The 21,194-nt window shown below is 51.6% G+C and overlaps 1 protein-coding gene across 2 annotated transcripts; it reads right to left on the bottom strand.

The window, feature by feature from the left end:
• Window positions 1–5,380: 5,380 nt before the first annotated feature.
• On the bottom strand, window positions 5,381–19,333 carry PRODH2 (proline dehydrogenase 2). 2 transcript variants are annotated; one of them, XM_030941784.1, is made up of 10 exons: window positions 19,089–19,333; window positions 18,817–19,013; window positions 18,591–18,729; window positions 18,419–18,505; window positions 12,865–12,945; window positions 12,629–12,784; window positions 12,382–12,548; window positions 8,604–8,714; window positions 7,488–7,573; window positions 5,381–5,615 (listed from the first exon to the last, which is right to left on the bottom strand). In XM_030941784.1, the coding sequence occupies exons 1-10, from the start codon at window positions 19,260–19,262 to the stop codon at window positions 5,431–5,433; spliced, it is 1,383 nt and encodes a 460-aa protein (XP_030797644.1). In that variant the 5' UTR covers window positions 19,263–19,333; the 3' UTR covers window positions 5,381–5,430. The 2 variants fall into 2 exon arrangements, with proteins under 2 accessions (XP_030797644.1, XP_030797645.1); XM_030941785.1 differs by having other exon boundaries at window positions 19,218–19,333.
• Between the last annotated feature and the right edge of the window lie 1,861 nt (window positions 19,334–21,194).

The following is a 21,194-nucleotide window of genomic DNA, read 5'->3' as shown; positions in this document are numbered from 1 at the left end:
TTCAGGCAGCGGCTAGAGCAGAACAACGTGGGTGGGAATCAATTAGGGAAGGGACTGAACAGGGACAAAAAGGGGCAAGATGGGGCCCCTGGGGTTGGGAGGAGTCACCGTGTCATGGGAGGTGAATATGAGGATGGGAGGGGTCACGTGAGGACATGATGGGGTCTTTAGGGAATGAGGATCACTGGGAGCAGGGAAGCACTGGGAGAATGGGAACAGTCACTGGGGAATGAGAAGAGGTTAACTGGGAGAACAAGGAGGGTCCCTGGGGGGACAGGAGGGTCACCAGGAAATGGAAGAGGCATCATGACGGAGAGATGCCTTAGGGGAAGAGAGCCCTGGCTCTCAGGTTCTCTGGGGCTCAAGCTTGGGTCCCTGGGATGGGGGGCATCACTGGCTGGCCAGTCACTGGTTGGGGTTGGCACCAAAGGCCAACAGGAGCTTCATGGCAGAGCTGTGGCCCAGCAGCGCTGAGAGGAAGAGTGCCATCTGCCCCGCAGAGTTCTCCCTGTCCACCTGGTCACCTAAGGGGCGGGCAGGCTTAGGATGCCCCTGGCCTACACTCCTGGGTTGGAGACCTGAGGGCCACTAGACAAATACCCTTGCCAATTCCCATCCTCCACAGCACCTCCATGACTGGATGACCATGGACCCCAGGTTCCATCACTGTGTCCTGGAACCCCTGCCCTCCAACTGCTGAGGACCATGCCTCGAAATCCACCTCAACAGTGCTCCCAAAATCATTAAGTCCACAGAGTTGAAACAAGGGGTGACATCTGCCTGCCATGCAAATATCTATTCCGCAACCCAGGGGGATCAAAACCACATAAAGGTCCCCAGGGGCCAGGAGGAAGTGGATTTCAGGGGACTTTGACTTCCAGGAGCCTTGCGCACTGGCCGGGACAGGTGGACTCCACCCAGCTGTGACTCAGTGTAGTACACACAGGTCCCATGAGGCCAGCACTCAACTCTTCAAGTAAAGCAAACTCTGGATTTTATCAGGAGATCTCTCAAATTTTATTTATTTTAATTTTTAATTTTTTGTAGAGATGGGGTCTCACTATATTGCCCAGGCTGGTCTTGGACTCCTGGGCTCAAGCAGTTCTCCCGCCTTGGCTTCCCAAAGTACTGAGATTACACACCTCAGTTTCCCAAAGTACTGAGATTACAGGCATGAGCCACAATGCCCGGTCTCAATTTTATTTTTGAAGCCTGCATCTAAGGGCTCAATCCAGGTGGCAACCTCCTCCATGCCCTTACCTCCAGGCCTCTGCCAATCCCCTCCCGAACTATCTTCCTGCTCAGCTCCCCATCCCAACCACTCACTCCTGCCCCAAGCCCTGGATCTCTCCACCCGTCATTCCCCAGTTCCCCTTCCTCCAGCCTCTACCCCAGGTAGGACAAATGCACGGCATCCTTGTCCTTGTATTCCTGTGTCCTTGGCAGACATGTCTAATTTTTCACGCACTGGGTTCAACCCAGCGTGGTCTCTGCCACAAAACCCCTCCAAATGACCTTTAGGAACCTCTGAATACCAGATTTGTGGCATTGCATTTGACTCAGTAGCCCACCATCTTTTACAACAGCATCTTAACTGCCTTTCTGCACTCATCCTGCCTCACAGAGGCCTTTTTTGTTTTTTGTTTTTGTTTTTTTTTTTGAGACAGAGTCTCAATCTGTTGCCCAGGCTGGAGTGCAGTAGCATAATCTCAGCTCACTGCAACCTCTGCCTTCCAGGTTCAAATGATTCTCCTGCCTCAGCCTCCCAAGTAGCTGGGATTACAGGCACGTGCCACCATGCCTGGCTGATTTTTGTATTTTCACCATCATGGCCAGGCTGGTCTCAAACTCCTGACCTCAAGTGATCCGCCTGCCTCGGCCTTCCAAAGTGCTGGGATTACAGGCATGAGCCACTGCACCCCACCATCTCTCCCCACTTCTTTTCCCCTTTTTTGCATGGCTGACTCTTATGCTGTGAGACTCAAGCATCCTCCACTTGAAAGGCCATACTGTCTAGTGTCTCATCCTCATCCCACTGCATTTCATTCCCAGTGATCCAAGGATCATGTTCACCCTTAAATCCCCATCAGGGACTGCAGAGCTCGGTTCACAGTCAGTGCTCGGTACCACTCTGACTGGCCAACTGAAGCCACACCTTCTATACAGCTCCTTGATCCTGCCCCCACAGATGTAACGGCAACCAGGCCCTCACCTCTCAGCAGGAGCCTGGCCGGGCCCCATCCTGGGCTCCCCCGCCACAGCCACGTGGTGCAGACGGCCCACCTGGGTGTCTAGATCCCTCTCGGAACCCAGCTCCACTGGGAAGCGAAAGGGCAGTGAGGGCGTCTGTGGGCTCCGGTTCCGGGGCAGGGATCCGCTAGGGGGTCTCATGAGGGAAGGGGGATGTGAAGGACCGGAACTTTGGGGACAAGAAAACAATAAAGACAGTTGGCTGGGGGTTTTGGGGGCGCAGCCTAGAAGGGAAGGGGATTCAGGAGGAGTCGGATGGGAAGGGAGGCGGCTGAATGAGAAAAGGGGGTGGCTCTGGGAGGGCGACACACCAGAAGGTCTGGGGTCACAGGGAGACTGAGAGCTGAGGGGGATCTAAGGCAATCCGGAGGCTGGGAGGGGGCTTAGGGCTGGGGTCGGGCGTGCCAGGGTGGCAGAAGGGCTGCGAGGATAGAATCTGAGCCTGGGAAGGGAGTCGGAGGGCTTGGGAGGAGGCTCTGAAGGCTGCAGTGGGAGGAAGAGGCGCCTGTGGCTTAGGATTTGAGAGGTGGTGAGAGGGGTTGTGGGGAGGCTCTGGGGACAGCGTCTGTGGGGTCTGCGGGTTGGATGGGGTCTGAGGGCAGCCGGCGGGCTCTGAAGGAGGAGAGGGCACTGATGGCAGGATCTGCCGACGGTGCGAGGGTCCGAGGGTGGGACGCCTGGACTAAGGACTAAGGAAGTGTCTGTGTCTTGGGGGTGGGGTCTGCAGGCTGGGAAAGGGGGCTCTGAGGATAGTGTCTGGGGCTGGGGAAGGGGTCAGCGGAATGGGGACAGGGTTTGCTAAACGGTTGGGGGCAGGGTCTGAGGGCCGTGGAGGAGAATGACAGGGTGGGAGGGGCCTGAGGGCTGGGGGAAGGGTCTGAGGGTGATCTGAGGGCCCAGAAAGCTCTGGGAAAGTTCTGGGCCCAGATCCCAGTCCAGGTGGCTTTGCACTCACTGTTGGGCTAGACAGTGGTCGCCACGTGACTGCCACATGATTCGGCCGGCCGTATGAGCGGTAATCCGAGGTGCTTGAGCCCCAGTGGCCTCCCGCAACGCCTGCACAGTAGCACCCCCTTCCCCAACACAACCCAGCGACTAGGCCTGGGACCCACCGCCCTGACCAGTCGGAGCTGTCACTGTCTGAGGATGGGGCTGTCTACCCACACCGGACTAAGCTCTGTAAGGCAGGACCTGGGGTCGTTCTTGTCACTGTTGTGTTCACAGCATTGTTCACCCCAGAACCTAGCTCAAAGGAGGCCTCATTCAGTGCTTTTATTCTCACTCTGTTGCCCAGGCTGGGGTGCAGTGGCGTGATCTCGGCTCACCGCAACCTTCATCTCCCAGGTTCAAGCGATTCTCCTACCTCAGCCTCCCGAGTAGCTGGGATTACAGGCTCACACCACCACGCCCAGCTAATTTTTGTATTTTTAGTAGACACAGAGTTTCACCATGTTGGCCAGGTTGGCCTCCAACTCCTGACTTCTGCCCCCCTTGGCCTCCCAAAGTGCTGGGATTACAGGCATGAACCACTGTACCTGGCGTTTTTCTCAGACAGGATCTCACTCTGTTGCCCAGGCTGGTGTGCAGTGGTGAGATCATAGCTCACTCCAGCCTCCACCTCTAGGGCTCAAGCCAACCTCCTGCCTCAGCCTCCCAAGTAGCTGGGACCACAGGCACAGGCCACCCACCACACCTAGCTAATTTTTTTTTTAAGATGGAGTCTCACTCTGTCGTCAGGCTGGAGTGCAGTGGCACTATCTTGGCTCACTGAAACCTCCACCTCCCAGGTTGAAGCGATTCTCCTGCCTCAGCCTCCCAAGTAGCTGGGACTACTGGTGAGTGCCACCTCGCCAGGCTAATTTTTGTATTTTTAGTAGAGATGGGGTTTCACCACGTTGGCCAGGATGGTTTCAATCTCTTGACCTCGTGATCCATCTGCCTCAGCCTCCCAAAGTGCTGGGATTACAGGTGTGAGCCACCGCGCCTGGCTAGCTAATTTCTTTCTTTCTTTCTTTCTTTCTTTCTTTCTTTCTTTTTTTGAGAGATATGAGGTTTCACTATGTTGCCCAGACTGGTCTCAAACTCCTGACCTCAAGCAATCCACCTGCCTTGGTCTCCCAAAGTGCTGGGATTACAGGCATGAGCCACTGTGCTTAGTTTCATTCAACGCTTATTAACTGACAGAATGGCTTGGCTCTTTCTTCTGTCCCTCTCTGGCCACTTGGCCTGGGCCAAGCCCCTTGACTTCAGTGCCTTGGTGTTTGCTCCCCATGTGTGCCCTTCCTTTAGGCATCCCCTGGGATGAAGAAAGTTCTGCATCAGTCACTGGTCAGACCCAACCCGGATGGGCTGCCTCAGAGGTGGGGGAGGCTTCCTTAGTCCTCCATCAGTGCCCTTATTATTCTCAATGGGTGTCTAACGATCTTTTTCTTTTCTTTTCTTTTCCTTTGAGACAGAGTCTCGCTCTGTTGTCCAGGCTGGAGTGCAGTGGCATGATCTCAGCTCACTGCAAGCTCTGCCTCCTGGATTCATGCCATTCTCCTGCCTCAGCCTCCCAAGAAGCTGGGACTACAGGTGCCCACCACCACGCCCGGCTAAATTTTTTTTTTTTTTTTTGTATTTTTAGTAGAGACGGGATTTCACTGTGTTAGCCAGGATGGTCTTGATCTCCTGACCTCATGATCCACCCGCCTCAGCCTCCCAAAGTGCTGGGATTACAGGTGTGAGCCACCGCGCTCAACCTCTTTATTTTTTGAAACACAGTCTCTTTCTGTCACCCAGACTGGAGAACAGTTTGGATACAGTCATAGGTCACTGCAGCCTCAAACCCCTGGGCTCAAGTGATCCTCCCGCCTCAGCCTCCTGAGCTGGGACCACAGGCACGTACCACCATGCCCTACTGATTTAATTTGTTGTAGAGAAAGAATATTGCTATGTTGCCCAGGCTGGTCTCGAACTCCTAGACTGAAGGAAGCCTCCCACCTTGGCCTCCCAAAGCACTGGGATTATAGGCAAGGGCCACCACTCCCAGCCTAACGATCTCTCTTGAACTGCAAAACCCCTAGCTTGGGCTGGCTGAGGTCAAGATGAGCCCTTCCACAAGGAGGCGGTGTCAGTGCAGGACAGCAGCTTAGGCAGTGCCTAAGGACCTTTATTGACCACATGACCCCCTCAGGGGTGCTAGTGGGGTATCCTTCGGCATCCTGGCAGCAGCCGCCGCCACAGTTCTTGGCTGAGCAGCTCCTGTTCCCTGCGGACACCCTGAAGCACGCTCCGGTTTTCCTGAGCCCTCCGGATCAGGTAGGGGATTACCTCCTCCAAGGAGCCATAGGGGATGGATTTATATACTACATAGCCGGCCTGCCCTGCAGGGAGAGTGGGTTTTGTTTTTTCATTTTTGGTGTTTTTCTGAGACAGAGTCTCGCTCTGTTGCCCAGGATGGAGTGCAGTGGCACAGTCTCCGCTCATTGCAACCTCCGCCTCCCAGGTTCAAGTGATTCTCCTCCTGCTTCAGCCTCCTGAGTGGCTGGGATTACAGGCGTGTGTCACTATGCCTGGCTAATTTTTGTATTTTTAGTAGAGACAGGGGTCTTACCATGTTTGCCAGGCTGGTCTTGAACTCCTGACCTCAGGTGATCCGCCTGCCTCGGCTTCCCAGAGTGCTGGGATTACAGGCGTGAGCCACCGCACCTGGCCTATTTATTTTGTTTTTGAGACAGAATCTGGCTCTGTCGCCCAGGCTGGAGTGCAGTGGCATCATCCTAGCTCACTACAACCTCCGCCTCCTGGGTTCAAGTGATTATCCTGCCTCAGCCTCCCCAGTAGCTGGGATTACAGGCATGCACCACCATGCCCAGCCAATTTTTGTAGTTTTAGTAGAGACAGGGTTTCACCATGTTGGCCAGGCTGGTCTCGAACTCCTGACCTCAAGTGATCCACCCACGTGGGCCTCCCAAAGTACTGGGGTTGCAGGTGTGAGCCACTACGCCCTGCCCCAGCTAATTGTTCTTATTATTTGTAGAGGTGGAATCTCACTATATTGCCCTGGCTGGCCTCAAACTCCTGGGCTCAAGTGATCCTCATGCCTTGGCCTCCCAAAATGCTGGGATTACAGGCATGATCCACTGCATCCAGCTTGCATTTTAAAAAAATCTTTTAAATGTTATTTAATGCTAGTTATTAAAATGCTGCCAAGAGAGTAAGGAATTTACTAATCCAAGAATCAAGAGAAAGTGAGGGCAGGTATGGTGGCTCATGCCTGTAATCCCAGCACTTTGGGAGGCTGAGGGGGGGCAGATCACCTGAGTTCAAGAGTTCGAGACCAGCCTGGCCAACACGGTGAAACCGTCTCTACTAAAAATACAAAAATTAGCCAGGCATGGTGGCAGGTGCCTGTAGTCCCAACTACTTGGGAGGCTGAGGCAGGAGAATTGCTTGAACCCAGGAGGCAAAGGTTGCAGTGAGCCAAGATGGCACCACTGGACTCCAGCCTGAGTAATGGAGCAAGACTCTGTCTCTAAATAAATAAATAAATAAATAAGAAAATGAGAACCCAGAGAGAGAAGGGACACACAGTAAGCCACTTCTACCCTGAAAGCAAAACCGAGCTGCTATTTGATGACTTCACAGAGTTTTGAGAGGACATTGAGTCAGACTTCAAGCCTGACTGAGGTGAGAGTTATAAGGGAGAACTTCCTCAAGTTAAGCCAGAACCCAAAAAGCTACACCCTCAGAGTAAGAGTTAATAAAAAGTCAACATTGCAACCTTCCCCCAGTCCCAGGAAATGGTCTTGGTTGTAAACAGATCAAGGAACAAAACAGAAAAATCCACCTCGGCGAAGTTGGGGCTATGGGTTAACCCCCTTATGTATTTGTAGTTCAAATTTGCACCAGTGGGGTGTCTCAAGAAACCTCAAGCTGTGAATTTAGGATAAAGTGATTTTGTTCTGCTTAGCACCTGGCAGAAGGAAACGTTAATTATCTGGTGTCAGGCCCTGAGGAGCAAAAGGAGTAAAGATAACAAAACACACAAGAAATAATACACCATGACCAAGAACCAGCAGAGATGACAGACGACAGACACAGAGACACAGCCTTGGAAGGCCCACAGACACTGGAATGACAGATCTCTCTGGAAGGATCTGGAGGCTGGGCCTTGGTTGGGAATAGGAGAAGGGCTCTGGCTGGGAGGGAGTGAGGCCTGGGGCTTGGTGGGGGTGGGGGAGACATTCACATACCCAGTGCCAGAGAGACGTGGTCACACATGCCCAGAAGTTGTCCGAAACAGACAGTCCCATCCAGAGGAATGCCCAGCTCCCACATGCTGCAGAAAAGACCACATCATCACTCCAGACCGTGGCTGCATCTAGAGCTTAGAGTCAGCCACTATGCACCCATATGGCAGCTCCAGTAATTCAAATATTGAAGTATTTCCAAACTCAATGATACATAATAATAAGTCCTTTGCATTCCTTGAAGGTCCCCCAGGGACTCCCAGCCACTTCCCTGGAGCCCTCAGACCTTCTTATGCCCCAGCAAATAAGGGGCGACATCTTGTCCATCTGGGACCTATAAGGACCTACAGGTATAGCAGGGGTTAATGTGTGTGTTTGTTTGTTTGTTTGAAGAGGTAGGGTCTTGCTTTGTTATCCAGGCCGGAGTGCAGTGGCTCAAGCACTGCTCACTGCAGCCTCAACCTCCTGGGCTCGAGTGATCCTTCCACCTCAGCCTCCCAAATAGCTGGGACTACGGGTGTGTGCCACCACACCCAGCTTTTTTTTTTTTTTTTTTTTTTTAATTTGATGTAGAAATGGGATCTTTCTGTGTTTCCCAGGCTGGTCTCAAACAGTCCTCCGCCTCAGCCTCCCAAAGTGCTGGGATTATAGGCATGTGCCAACCATGCCCGGCTATAAATTTTTGTTGTTGTTGTTGTTGTTTTTTGTTTGTTTTTGAGACAGAGTCTTGCTCTGTCACCCAGGCTGGAGTGCAGGTGCGCAATCTCGGCTCACTGCAAGCTCTGCCTCCCAGGTTCAAGCCATTCTCCTGCCTCAGCCTCCCAAGTAGCTGGGACTACAGGCGCCCGCCACCACACCTGGCTCACTTTTTTGTATATTTTAGTAGAGACGGGGTTTCACCATGTTAGCCAGGATGGTCTCGATCTCCTGACCTCGTGATCCGCCCACCTCGGCCTCCCAAAGTGCTGGGATTACAGGCGTGAGCCACCGTGCCCAGCTTTAAATATTTTCAAAATTCTCCCCAGAACACCTCTGTCCATCTCTGGCATTCGAGCAAGGGAGAGGAAGCGAGGGCCCTTTTGTGGGCACCTATTTCCCGCCCATCCCTCCACCTCATACCGCTTGGTTGCCTGGCGAACAGATTCCTCATTGTGGGAAGCCACCATGAGGTGGCACATGGGGCCATGGCGGGCCACGCGCGTCAGCATCAGTTCCAGGCAGCGGCTGTAACTGAAGGGAGATGCTCTGTTCAGCTCACCTGGTAAGCGAGGCTCAGGCCCCAGGGACTGGGGTGGGTGGGGTGCTGCTAAGCGAGGGGTCTCTGGAACCAGTACCCTGTTCCATCTGCACCAGTTGTAAGGGACATCCCTTCTCTGAGCCACTTTCATCTTTTAGGTTTTTTGGGGGGGGTTTTGTTTGTTTGTTTTTGAGATGGAGTCTCACTTTCTTACCCAGGCTGGAATGCAGTGGTAATCTTGGCTCATCGCAACCTCCACCTCCCAGGTTCAAGTGATTCCCCTGCCTCAGCCTCCTGAGCAGCTGGGATTACAGGTATGCACCATGACACCCAGCTAATTTTTGTATTTTTAGTAGAGACGGGGTTTCACCATGTTGGTCAGGCTGGTCTCAAACTCCTGACCTCAGGTGATCTGCCCACCTCAGCCTCCCAAAGTGCTGGGATTACAGGCGTGAGCCACCGCGCCCAGCCCCATGTTAGTCTCTTGTCACTGTGAGTTTCCGAGCAGCACTGTTGTGAGGATGGTGTGAGATAAGAGGGGTATGAAGTCTTTGTGGGACAGTGGCAACAGTCTCACAGGAGAGGGTCACATCATGTGCACGAGATGACATTTCCCCACGGTTATCACTGCTGCGTTGTCAACAGAACATCACTAGCAACAGCCCAGATGTCCATAAATGGGGAACTGGCTAAGGAAACTGAAAAGGAAGGAGGACACTGTCTGGGTACTGATATGGAAGAGGAAAAAGACTGGCAAATGCCTTGCAAACATGCTGCAGGCCACGGGCCACCCTATGTACTTCACATCCTCTGTGGGTCTTCCCCATCGCCCCCCAGACCTGTTTTCCACCCTTCTCTGCCCCTCAGGAAGCTGACACTTTTGCCCCACATCCCCCATGGAGTCATGTGCAGGAAGGAGTGTGGGTGTCTCACCTCAGCCCCTCCCTGCTCACCCTGACTGTGCTCTCTGTGTGACCACAGGTCCCTAAGGTGGCCCCTCTCCTTCAACTACAGCATAGGGGTCGAAATAGCTTCCTAGGCCGGGCACAGTGGCTCACGCCTGTAATCCCAGCACTTTGGGAGGCCAAGACGGGAGGATCACGAGGTCAGGAGATTGAGACCATCCTGGCTAACACAGTGAAACCCCATCTCTACTAAAAATACAAAAAATTAGTCGGGCGCGGTGGCGGGCGCCCTTAGTCCCAGCTACATGGGAGGCTGAGGCAGGAGAATAGCGTGAACCCGGGAGGCAGAGCTTGCAGTGAGTCGAGATCGTGCCACTGCACTCCAGCCGGGGCGACAGAGCGAGACTCCATCTCAAAAAAAAAGAAAAAAATAAATAGCTTCTAATAACTTCCCTGACTTTGCCCACACTTCCTTTTTGGGTTTTTTTTGTTTTGTTTTGTTTTTTTGTTTGTTTGTTTTTTTTAGAGACTGGGTCTCACTCTGTTGCCGAGGTTGGAGTGCAGTGGCGCGATCTCAGCTCACTGAATCCTCCAACTCCTGGGCTCAAGCGATCCTCCCATCTTGGCCTCCCAAACTGCTGCGATTACAGGTGTGAGGCCCTGCGCCTGGTCCCTGACGCTTCTATAAACAGCCCCTTCACCAAATTTCCTTTAGTTAAAACCCTTTGTGCAGAATTCTGTTTCCTTTGGAAAAAGCTAATCACTCATTTAATTCTCAAATCAGCTCCGGGAGGCAGATGTTCCTATTCCCTTTTTACAGAGTGGGGAGACTGAAACTGAGAAGCATTCCATCTCTCGTCCCCAGGTCACACAGCTAGAGGTGACCAGGCTGGGATTTGAACTCAGGCTGTCTGATGCTCCAGAGCCCAGGTTCCTTATCGGTAGGCTATTCTGCCTTTAAAATGCACAGTCGAGGCTGGACATGCTGCTCATGCCTATAATCCCAGCACTTGGGGAGGCCAAGGCAGGAGGGCTGCTTGAACCTAGGAGTTCGAGACTAGCCTGGGCAACATAGGGAGAACCCGTGTCTACAAAAAAAAAAAAAATTGTTGGACATGGTGGTGTGCGCTGTTGGTCTCAGCTACTTGGGAGACTGAGGTGGGAGGATGGCTTGGGCCTGGGGAGTCAAGGCTGCAGCAAGCCAAGATCGCACCACTGCACTCCAGCCTGGGAGACAGAGTACGACCCTGTCTCAAAAATAAGTTAAAAAACAAATGAAAAAAGCCAAATATACAAGGTCACATATTGTGTGATTCCATTTATATGAAATGTCTAGAATAGGCAAATCCACAGAGACAAAAAGTAGGTTTGTGGTTTCCAGGGGCTGAGGGGAGGAGGGAACAGAAAGTGACTGACTTCTTACTGGTATGAGGTTACTTTTTGGGGTGATGAAAATATTCTGGAATCAAAGAGTGGTGACGGTTGCGCAATTTTGGGAATATACTAAACTCTGCTGAATTGTACATTTTAAAATTGTGAATTCTATGATATGTGAATTATATTTCAATTTTTAAAATAATAGTGCAAATTATTATTATTATTATTATTATTATTATTATTATTATTATTATTATTATTTTGAGACAGAGTCTCACTCTGTCACCCAGGCTGGAGTTCAGTGGCACAATCTTGGCTCACTGCAACCTTTGCCTCCTGGGTTCAAGTGATTTTCCTGCCTTAGCCTCCCAAGTAGCTGGGATTACCAGTGCAAGCCACCACACCTAGCTAATTTTTGTATTTTTAGTAGAGACAGGGTTTTACCATGTTGGCTAGGCTGGTCTCAAAACTCCTGACCTCAAGTGATCTGCCTGCCTCAGCCTCCCAAAGTGCTGGGATTACAAGCGTAAGCCACCATGCCTGGCCATAATTTTTTATTTTTAATGTTTTTACAGATGGGATCTTGCTATGTTGCTCATATTGGGCTCAAGCAATCTTCCTACCTTAGCCTCCCAAATAGTTGGGATAACAGGCACACACCACTGTGCCTGGCTTGGTGCCAGTTAAGCCAATGGTACACAAACGTGCCTTGGAGCCCCTGCAGATCTCGGACATGAGCCTAGATTCCAAGCATGGCTAGGCCACCTGCTCTGTAACCTGGGTGAGTCCCTGTGGCCCCTAGAGAAGGTACCAAGAAGTAAAGATATAAGGAGGTGAGGGATGGGGCCATGCTGCTGTCTGCAGTGGGAATGTCCCAGGCAGTGGGAACAGGAAATGCCAAGCCCCTGGGTATCATGGAGGAGGCCAGTGTGGCTGCAGTGGAGTGAGGGAGAGGAAGAGAAAGTTAGGGAAGTGACACGGACCAGAGCATGTGGGGCTCAGAGGCCACTGTAGGCGTTTCTTTTTGGTTTTTTTGTTTGTTTGTGTGTTTGTTTTGAGACAGAGTCTCACTCTGTTGCCCAGGCTGAAGTGTGGTGGTGCAGTCATGGCTCGCTGCAGCCTTGAACTCCTGGCCTCAAGTGATCCTCCCACCTCAGCCTCCTAAGTAGCTGAACTACAGGCACGTGCTATCACACCCGGCTATTGTTAAAGTTTTTTAGAGATGAGGTCTCCCTGTGTTGCCCAGGCTGGTCTTCAACTCCTGTTCTCAAGTAAATCTCTAGCTTCAGCCTCTCAAAGCACTGGGATTACAGGTATGAGTCACTGCACCCGACCATTAGGTGTTATTTCCTGCAGAGGCCGGCTGGCCCAGGCCTACCTCTGACTGGTGGCCTCATAGTCAGGCTGAGTGGGGTCCTTCATCCCATGAAGCTGGGCCACCGCTCTCTCCTTGTCCAGATAGGCACCTCGTACCAGCTTCACTCCGAAGGCCAGGCCGGCCCTGTGTGCGGCCTCTGCGTCCCTCCCCAGCCGCTCGAATGTGTCCTGTACGCGGCACGCGGGCAGGTTCTGGTAGGTCAGGGTGTGGGGACCCCAGCCTGCACCTCCCGGAACACACTGCACACCTTTAGATAGGCCTGGTAGGTGTTCCACACCCAGGGCCCGCCTTCCCCTGGGCTGTTCCAGCGCACGGCCAGGGCAGCCACCAGCAGCGAGAGCGCAGGGTTCAGTGAGGTGTACTCCGCATCCACCAGGAGCCGCACGTGCTGGGCCCGGGCATACTGAGGGTAACAGAGATGGTGGTCAGGGTCCTGCATGTCCAGCAGGGGCAGTGGAGCCAGGCCCCAGCAGGAGGGGTTACCTGGGCCACGCGATGCAAGCGGCTGAGGGAGGCCTGGAGGTGCTGGTTCTGCTCCTCGTTGAGGCAGGAGACCTGGAGGTTCTAGGGGGCAGCAGGGGAAGTGGGAAAAAGCTTAGAAGTTGCTAGAAATCTAAAAATGAGCAATATCAGTTAGGTACTTTTAACTGAGGGAGTTATGAGCCTAGAATCAGGGTTTGAATCCAGGCTCCACCACCTATTGTGTGACTTGGGTAAGTTATATAACCTTTCTGGGCCTCAGTTTTTGTTTGTTTGTTTTTTGAGATGGAGTATTGCTCTGCTGCTCAGGTTGGAGTGCAGTGGCATGATCTCAGCTCACTGCAACCTCCGCCTCCTGGATTCAAGTGATTCTCCTGCTTCAGCCTCCCAAGTAGCTGGGATTACAGGTGCTCACCACCATGCCCGCCTAATATTTGTACTTTTAGTAGAGACGGGGTTTCACCATGTTGCCCAGGCTGGTCTCAAACTCCTGACCTCAAGTGATCCACCCACCTTGAGCTCCCAAAGTGCTGGGATTACAGGCGTGAGCCAGCCACCGTGCCCAGCTCTCCCTGCTACTCTTTGAACACAATGGGGAACTTCCCACCTCCAGGCCTCTACCTGCTACCATGTTTCCTTCAAGTATTTGCTCTAATGCCACTTTCTCAACATGGTTTCCCAGCTATACATTGGCAACTTCTTTTCCTGTTCCTCAGCCTTATTTTCCCCTACTTGTTACGTACTGATTTTTGTTTTGTTTTGTTGAGACAGAGTCTTGCTGTGTTGCCCAGGCTGGAATGCAGTGGTGCGATCATGGCTCATTGCAGCCTCTACCTCCCCAGCTCAAGTAATCCTCCTGCTTCAGCCTCCCAAGTACCTAGGACCACAGGCACCCACCACCACGCCTGGCTAATTTTTTACTATTTGTAGAGTCAAGGTCTTCCTATGTTGCCCAGGCTGGTCTCAGACTCCGGGGCTCAAGCGATCCTCCCACCTCAGCCTCCCAAAGTGCTGGGATTCTGACTTTGGTTTTAATTATTGTCTCTTGCCCCTGACTTGCAAGGAAGTGCCTCGAGGTCAGGGATTTCGCCTTCATGCCTCCTCGGCCCCTAGCACCGTGTCTGGAACAAGACAGATGTTCAGCAAACACTTCGGGAGTGGATACGGTTGTAACATGGAAGTAAAAATTATTCCTAACTCACAGTCTTATGCAGATTCATCTGGCTGAATATGAGCTGCTGGTGACTCCAGGGAGTCTGGCTGGGTTCAAAGAAGTTGGGAAATGGAAGAAAGAGGAACAGGTGGGGCTGAAAGCTTTATTATATCCAATAAAGTCGACACGGATGACAGGCCTAGGCTTGCTCATGGAATCTGGAGGCAGGTTGGGCTGGAAGCTGCAACCCTCCCATGGTGGGGAGAATGCTGCCTCCTGGAGGAGGGAAAAGCTGGGGGCAGCAGCCTGGTTTCCTCTTCCTCCAACAGAGGATTGTCTTCCCCTTGACTTGGGGCATAGTCTCAGGCCCTTAGGGAGCTATTTCAGACACCCACCAAATATTTAACTCATTTAATCTTTACCACCCTCTGATGTAGCAACTGTTATTGTCCCCCATTTTCTAGATGGGGAAACTGAGGCACAGAGCAGGAAGTCACTTGTCAAAAGTCACACAGCTAACTCAGGGCAGACCTGAGGTCTGAACCTCAGCCTTTCCAGAGCCTGGGTCTTTCTCTCTTTTCCTTCCCTCCCTCCCTTCCTTCCTTCCTTTCCTTCCTTTTTTTTTTTTGAGACAGGGTCTCACTCTGTCTCCCAGGCAAGAGTGCAGTAGTGTGAGTTCAAGTGATTCTCCTGCCTCAGCCTCCTGAGTAACTGGGACTACAGGCAAGTGCCACCACTTCTGGATAATTTTTTGTATTTTTAGTAGAGATGGGGTTTTACCACATTGTCCAGGCTGGTCTCAAACTCCTGACCTCAAGTGATCCACCCCCACTTAGCCTCTCAAAGTGCTGGGATTACAGGCATGAGCTACGGCACCTGGCCCTCTTTCTTTCTTTTTCTTTTTCTTTTTTTTTTTTTAGAGACAGGGTCTCTCATTCTGTCGCCCAGGCTGGAGTGAAGTGGCACAATTTTTAGCTCACTGCAGCCTCAAACTTGCCAGCTTAAGCAATCCTCCCACCTTAACCTGCAGAGAAGCAAGGATTACAGGTGCCTGCCACCACATCCAGCTAATTTTAAGAATGTTTTTGTAAAGATGAGGGCTTACTGTATTACTCAGGCTAGTATTGACCTCCTGAGCTCAAGTGATCCTCCTGCCTTAGCCTCCACACCAGGTGTGCACCAGCACACAGGCTAAGTTTTTCATTTTTTGTAGAAATGGGGTCTCACTATGTTGCCTGGGCAGGTCTTGAACTCCTGGGCTCAGGTAAGCCTCCAATTTCAGCCTCCCAAAATGCAGATTACAGGCATGAGGCACTGCACCCAGCCTGTTTTAATGCTTAAAACCACCAAGAAGTTGTTGTCACTCTCCCCACAGGAATAAACTAAAGCTCATGAAGAGATGAACTCCTTACTCTCCAAAGCTGAGTTTCTGAACCATGAAATCTTGTTTCTATGTGTTCTCTGACACACTTTATAAATTACAAATAAGGCCAGGTACAGTGGCTTACGCCTGTAATCCCAACACTTTGGGAGGCCAAGGCAGGCGGATCACGAGGTCAGGAGTTCAAGACCAGCCTGGCCAACATAGTGAAACCCCATTTCTACTAAAAATACAAAACTTAGCTGGGCGTGGTGGCACGCACCTATAGTTCCAGCTACTCAGGACGCTGGAGCAGGAGAATAGCTTGAACCTGGAAGGCGGAGGTTGCAGCGAGCGGAGATTGTACCACTGCACTCCAGCCTGGGCAACAGAGCCAGATGCCATCCCCCGCCCCCGACAAAAAAAAAAAAAAAAAAAAAAAGGCCAGGAGCGGTGGCTCAAGCCTGTAATACCAGCAATTTGGGAGGCCGAGACGGGCGGATCACGAGGTCAGGAGATCGAGACCATCCTGGCTAACACGGTGAAACCCCGTCTCTACTAAAAAATACAAAAAACTAGCCAGGTGAGGTGGCGGGTGCCTGTAGTCCCAGCTACTCAGGAGGCTGAGGCAGGAGAATGGCGTAAACCCAGGAGGCAGAGCTTGCAGTAAGCTGAGATCTGGCCACTGCACTCCAGCCTGGGAGACAGAGTGAGACTCCGTCTCAAAAAAAAAAAAAAAAAAAAAAGGAGCTGAGCTTAGTGGCTCACGTCTATAATCCCAGCACTTTGGGAGGCTGAGGCGGGCGTTTCACCTGAGGCCAGGAGTTCGAGAGCAGCCTGGCCAACATGGTGAAGCCTAATCTCTACTAAAAATACAAAAATTAGCCAGGCGTGATGGCGGGCGCTTGTAATCCCAGCTACTCGGGAGGCTGAAGCAGGAGAACCTGGGAGGCAGAGCTCGCAGTGAGCCGAGATCACGCCCCTGCACTCCAGCCTGGGCGACAGAGCAAGACTCTGTCTTAAAATAATAATAATAAATAGATAAATAAAAATTACAAATAAAAAAATTAGAAAAAGAAACATCAGCATGTGCACTGTAGCATTGTTTGGGAGGGTGGAGACACAGAGGCCACCCAGGGGTTCACCCCAGGAGAGGTAAACCATGCAGCAGCCAGTGGCAAGAGGATTCTTGAGGCACCAGCCTGTGAAATACAGTGCGACCCTTTTTCTACAAAAAATTTTTAAAATTAGCTGGACATGGTGGTTCATTCCTGTAATCCCAGCTACTTGGGAGGCTTAGGTGGGAGGATTGCTAGAGCTCAGGAGTTCGAGGCTACAGTGAGCTGTGATCATGCCACTGCACTCCAGCCTGGGTGACAGAGAGAGACCCTGTATAAAAACAAAAACAAAACCAAAACAAAACTTTGTGTGGATCTTAATATCAGTGGAAAAAATAAGAAGTAGAGTGAGATAGCTGATACAATGCTTTTGTGTAAATTTAAAACATTCTCTCGATTGATGGAGATGGGCAGGAGGGAACTTCGCAGTGATGGAAATGTTCTAAATCTTTTTCTTTTTCTTTTTCTTTTTTTGAGACAGAATTTTGATCTTTTTGCCCAGGCTAGAGTGCAATGGCATGATCTTGGCTCATTGCAAACTCCGCCTCCCGGGTTCAAGTGATTCTTTTGCCTCAGCCTCCCCAGTAGCTGGGATTACAGGCGCATGCCACCACGCCTGGCTAATTTTGTATGTCTAGTAGAGACAGGGTTTCACGATGTTGGCCAGGCTGTTCTTAAACTCCTGACCTTCAGTAATCCATCTGCCTCAGCCTCAAAGTGTTGAGATTACAGGCGTGAGCCACCGCTCCCGGCCATGTTCTAAATCTTGATAGGGATCTGGATTGCTCAAGTGTGTGTTTTGGTCAAGGTTCATCAAGGGGCACATTTACAATGTGTGTAGTTCGTTGTTTTACCTTGAAAGAAAAAAGTACTGGGAATAATTATTGGGCTCTAATTAATGAGACCATTATTCACATCCTGAAGCATTCAGGGGGAAAACATACTGGGATGTCTGCAATTTACTTTGAAATGCACCAAAAAATAAGATGAATTGATGGATGGATAGAGGAATAGAGGGATAGATATGATTTAAAGCAAGTATAGTTAAAGGTGGCAGGTACATGGATGTTCATGTACAATTCTTTTTACTTTTCTGTATATTGGAAAATTTTTATAAAAGAATATTGGGGAAAATATGCCCCCCACGAATGGTATACACCTGGCAAAACAAAATCATAGAAACAAAAAGATATGCATTATACAAGACAGGAGGCTGGGTGTGATGGTTCACACCTATAATCCCAGAACTTCGGGAGGCTGAGGCTGGGGGACTGCTTGAGGCCATGAGTTAGAGACCAGCCTGTGCAACACAGTAAGACAGAGAGAGAGAGAGAGAGGAGGGAGGAGAGAGAGAAGGAAGGAAGGAAGGAAGGAAGGAAGGAAGGAAGGAAGGAAGGAAGGAAGGAGGGAGGGAGGGAGGGAGGGAGGGAGGGAGGGAGGGAGGGGAGAGAGAATGAAAAAGAAAAGAAGGAAGGAAGGAAGGAGAGAGAGAGAAAGAAAAAGGAAGGAGAGAGAAAGAAAGAAAAAAAGATGGAGTAGGGTTGAAATAGAATATAGAGATAAAAAGAAAATAATGATTGAATGAACAAACTAAGATCCCACTGGCCTAATCAGAACTTATACCCAGCCAGCTCACACCCGTGCAGCTGTGTTGACTGAGGACACATTGATGTACCTTCTTCTAGTTGATAAACAGCTTCTATCCCAGTCCCTCCTCTGAGAGCCTCCAGCCTCTAGGCTCCTCCCTGAGAACCCAGATGACCCTGATTCCATCCATTTCAGCCATGCCTGGGAGCTACAGCTGCATTTCTGCTGGCTGTTCCAAGGCTGGAGGTGGCCGTGAGCATTTTGAACATCTGGTGTGCCGTGTGGCCGCATCTGAGTCCAAGGCACTCTGTCCCCGACAGTCCCGCTTGAGATCCTTACCTGCCCAGAGTCCATGGCTTCAGCCAGCCTCTCGGGGCTCAGCTCCAAGGAGGCTCCTGGCCTTCTGACCCATGAGGCTAGCTCCTTCTGAAATGGGGTGGTAGGTGGGGTGGTGAGGGGAGCCCGGTGGGCAGCCGTGCCCTCCTGGCACCCCCATCTTTGCAGTCCTTACACAGAGCCGAGCGCTGGTCAGCGCCGTCACCTTCAGCTGCATGAGGCTGGCCTCAGCCAGGCTGGGGGGCTCCAGGAGGTCCCGCGACAGGTCCACACACCGCAGCATAGCGCCGAGGTTCCCCTCATACCAGGCCTCACTGCCCAGCCAGCAGGCATCAGGTCCCAACCTGCAAAGCCCCTTCCTGCGTCCTCCCAGCCTCCCTGGGCCCTGGCTCCCTACTCACCCGCTCTTGGCAGCAGAGTCCGGCTCCTCCTCAGTGGGCACTGCCAGCAGTGGTTGGAGGCTGAGGGTCCGCAGCTGCTGCACGCAGCCCCTCACCTCCTCTGCCGTCTCACCAGCCACAAACTGCCCATAGATGGATGCTCGGAGAAACGCGCCTGAGAGCCGGGAGCCCAGGAGTCGCTGAGACCAGGCCTGGAGCTGGGTGACAGAGAGCGAGGGCTCAGCGTCAGGCTATGGGGAGCCTCCAGGCTGGTCCTCGGGATCACTGCTCACCGCCAGCCCGTGAGTGACCAGTGGGGGCCAGGCACACAGCCGGAGAACCAGTAAGGCCCGTGTCAGCTCTCCTGTGCCCTTGAGGTGGAAGGCGCCACCATCAAAGCTCAGGGGCTGCCAGCCCCTCACCAGGGGACCAGCTTGGGAACAGAGCAGGTAACAGGTCCGGAGCATTCTGGGTCCCTGGCTGCCTCCACACCAGGGAAGGTGCTCTGGAGGCAGCAGGTTCACCAATTGCCCCTTGCCCAGACTGGGGGCAGTGACTGATTAACTGGGCAAAGCCTCAGGATCACAGGCTCCTTGGGGGCAATTAATTATTAACAAATGGGGACAGAGTTCAGAGTAACGGTAACGGGAGGCGAACCCCCAATAACAGCCCCCAACAATCCTCAGCACAACAGCCTGCACTTACTAGGTAATCACCACGTGCTGGGGAAAACAGGGGCTCTAGAGCAAAGATCCCTGGGTTCAGGACATTGGGCTTTGTGATCCAAGATGAGCTACTTAACGGCTTTTGTGGCAATTGCTTCCTCCACCTCCCAAGTAGCTGGGAGGGTGATTTTTAATTGTTTTTTTGGTAGAGACAGAGTCTCACTGTGTTACCCAGGCTGGTCTTGAACCCCTGGACTCAAGCAGTCCTCCCACCTCGGCCTCCCAAAGTGCTGGGATTTCAGGCATGAGCCACGGCACCCGGCTCTCACATTGTAAGTCTTTTTTTAAAGCTATAACCTATGTTCATACATTCCTGAACGTACATTTCACCAAAAAAGTTAAAAACATTAATCATAATATCAGCTTCCCAGAGCTGTTGTGCAGATCCAATTAATGGACACATACAACCTGGTACGCAATCTGTGTTCAGTAAGCACTGGCTGTGGTCATTAAGTGCTGTGTGTATACAATCTCATTGATGCTTGTCTTTCATGATGAAGCATGTACCATTAATCACCCCTGGTTTGGGGATCCCCAAGGCCACATCAGGTTCAATCATTCTCTAGAAAGACTCACAAAACTCAGAAAAGCCATGAGACTCACGGTTATGGTTTGTTACAGTGAAAGGATACAGATTAAAGTTAGCAAAGGGAAGAGGCGCAAGGAGATGCCAGGAGCAAGCTTCTAGTCATCTTCTCCCAGTGGAGTCAAGAGATCAGTGCTCAGTTTTCCCAGCATGCATGGAGAATTGCAATCAGGGAAGCTGACCAGAGCCTTGATGACCAGGGTTTTTATTGGGGTCAGTCACATGGGCAGGCTGACTGCCTGCATGACCGACCTTGTCTCTAGCTCCTCTGGAGGTCAAGCTGATACTGCATGGCCCAAGGTCCCCACATAAACAGAGATACTCTTTTAAAAGCTTTTTTGAGACGGAGTATCACTCTAACCCAGGCTGGAGTGCAGTGGCACGATTTTTGGCTCACGGCAACCTCCGCCTCCCAGGTTCCAGCAATTCTCCTACCTCAACATCCCAAACAAAAATACTTTTATCAAGCAGGATAGTACAAAGGCTTAGAGGTTACCTCCCAGGAGCTGAGTGAGGTTAATCCTTTACTACACAACCCCCAATTCACAGATGTTAAAAGTGGAGGCTCAGCCGGGCATGGTGGCTCACGCCTGTAATCCCAGCACTTTGGGAGGCCGAGGCAGGTGGATCACCTAAGGTCAGGAGTTGAAGACCAGCCCAGCCAACCTGCTGAAACCCCGTCTCTACTAAAAATACAAAACTTAGCTGGGCCTGGTGGCATGCGCCTATAATCCCAGTCACTCAGGAGGCTGAGGCAGGAGAATCACTTGAACCCAGGAGGTGGAGATTGCAGTTAGCCGAGATCACGCCACTGCACTCCAGCCTGGGTGACAAGAGCAAAACTCTGTCTCAAACAAACAACAACAACAGAAAGTGGAGGCTCAGAGAGATGGAGACACTTGCCTAAAGTCACACAGCCAGTTGGTGTCCAAGTGCAGATTTAAGACCTCTCTCCCTGAGATGCCAGACTGTAAATTTTTTTTTCTTTTTCTTTTTTTTCTTTTTTGAGACGGAGTCTTGCTCTGTTGCCCAGGCTGGAGTACAATGGTGCAATCTCGGCTCACTGCAACCTCCGCTTCCTGGGTTCA

This window comes from Rhinopithecus roxellana, chromosome 12 (assembly GCF_007565055.1).
Source record: "Rhinopithecus roxellana isolate Shanxi Qingling chromosome 12, ASM756505v1, whole genome shotgun sequence".
Classification (NCBI taxonomy): domain Eukaryota; kingdom Metazoa; phylum Chordata; class Mammalia; order Primates; family Cercopithecidae; genus Rhinopithecus; species Rhinopithecus roxellana.
This window is presented reverse-complemented; position numbering and strand designations above follow the sequence as displayed.

Bases quoted from the DNA above. Each gene is read 5' to 3' on its own strand.
- PRODH2 (XM_030941784.1), bottom strand. From the start codon at position 19,262: ATGCTCCGGACCTGTTACCTGCTCTGTTCCCAAGCTGGTCCCCTGGTG. The intron at 19,014-19,088 runs GTGAGCAGTGAT...TCTGTCACCCAG, and splicing joins TGGTCACTCACGGGCTGGCG to CTCCAGGCCTGGTCTCAGCG. The intron at 12,549-12,628 runs GTGTGCAGTGTG...TGCCGCGTACAG, and splicing joins CCTACCAGGCCTATCTAAAG to GACACATTCGAGCGGCTGGG.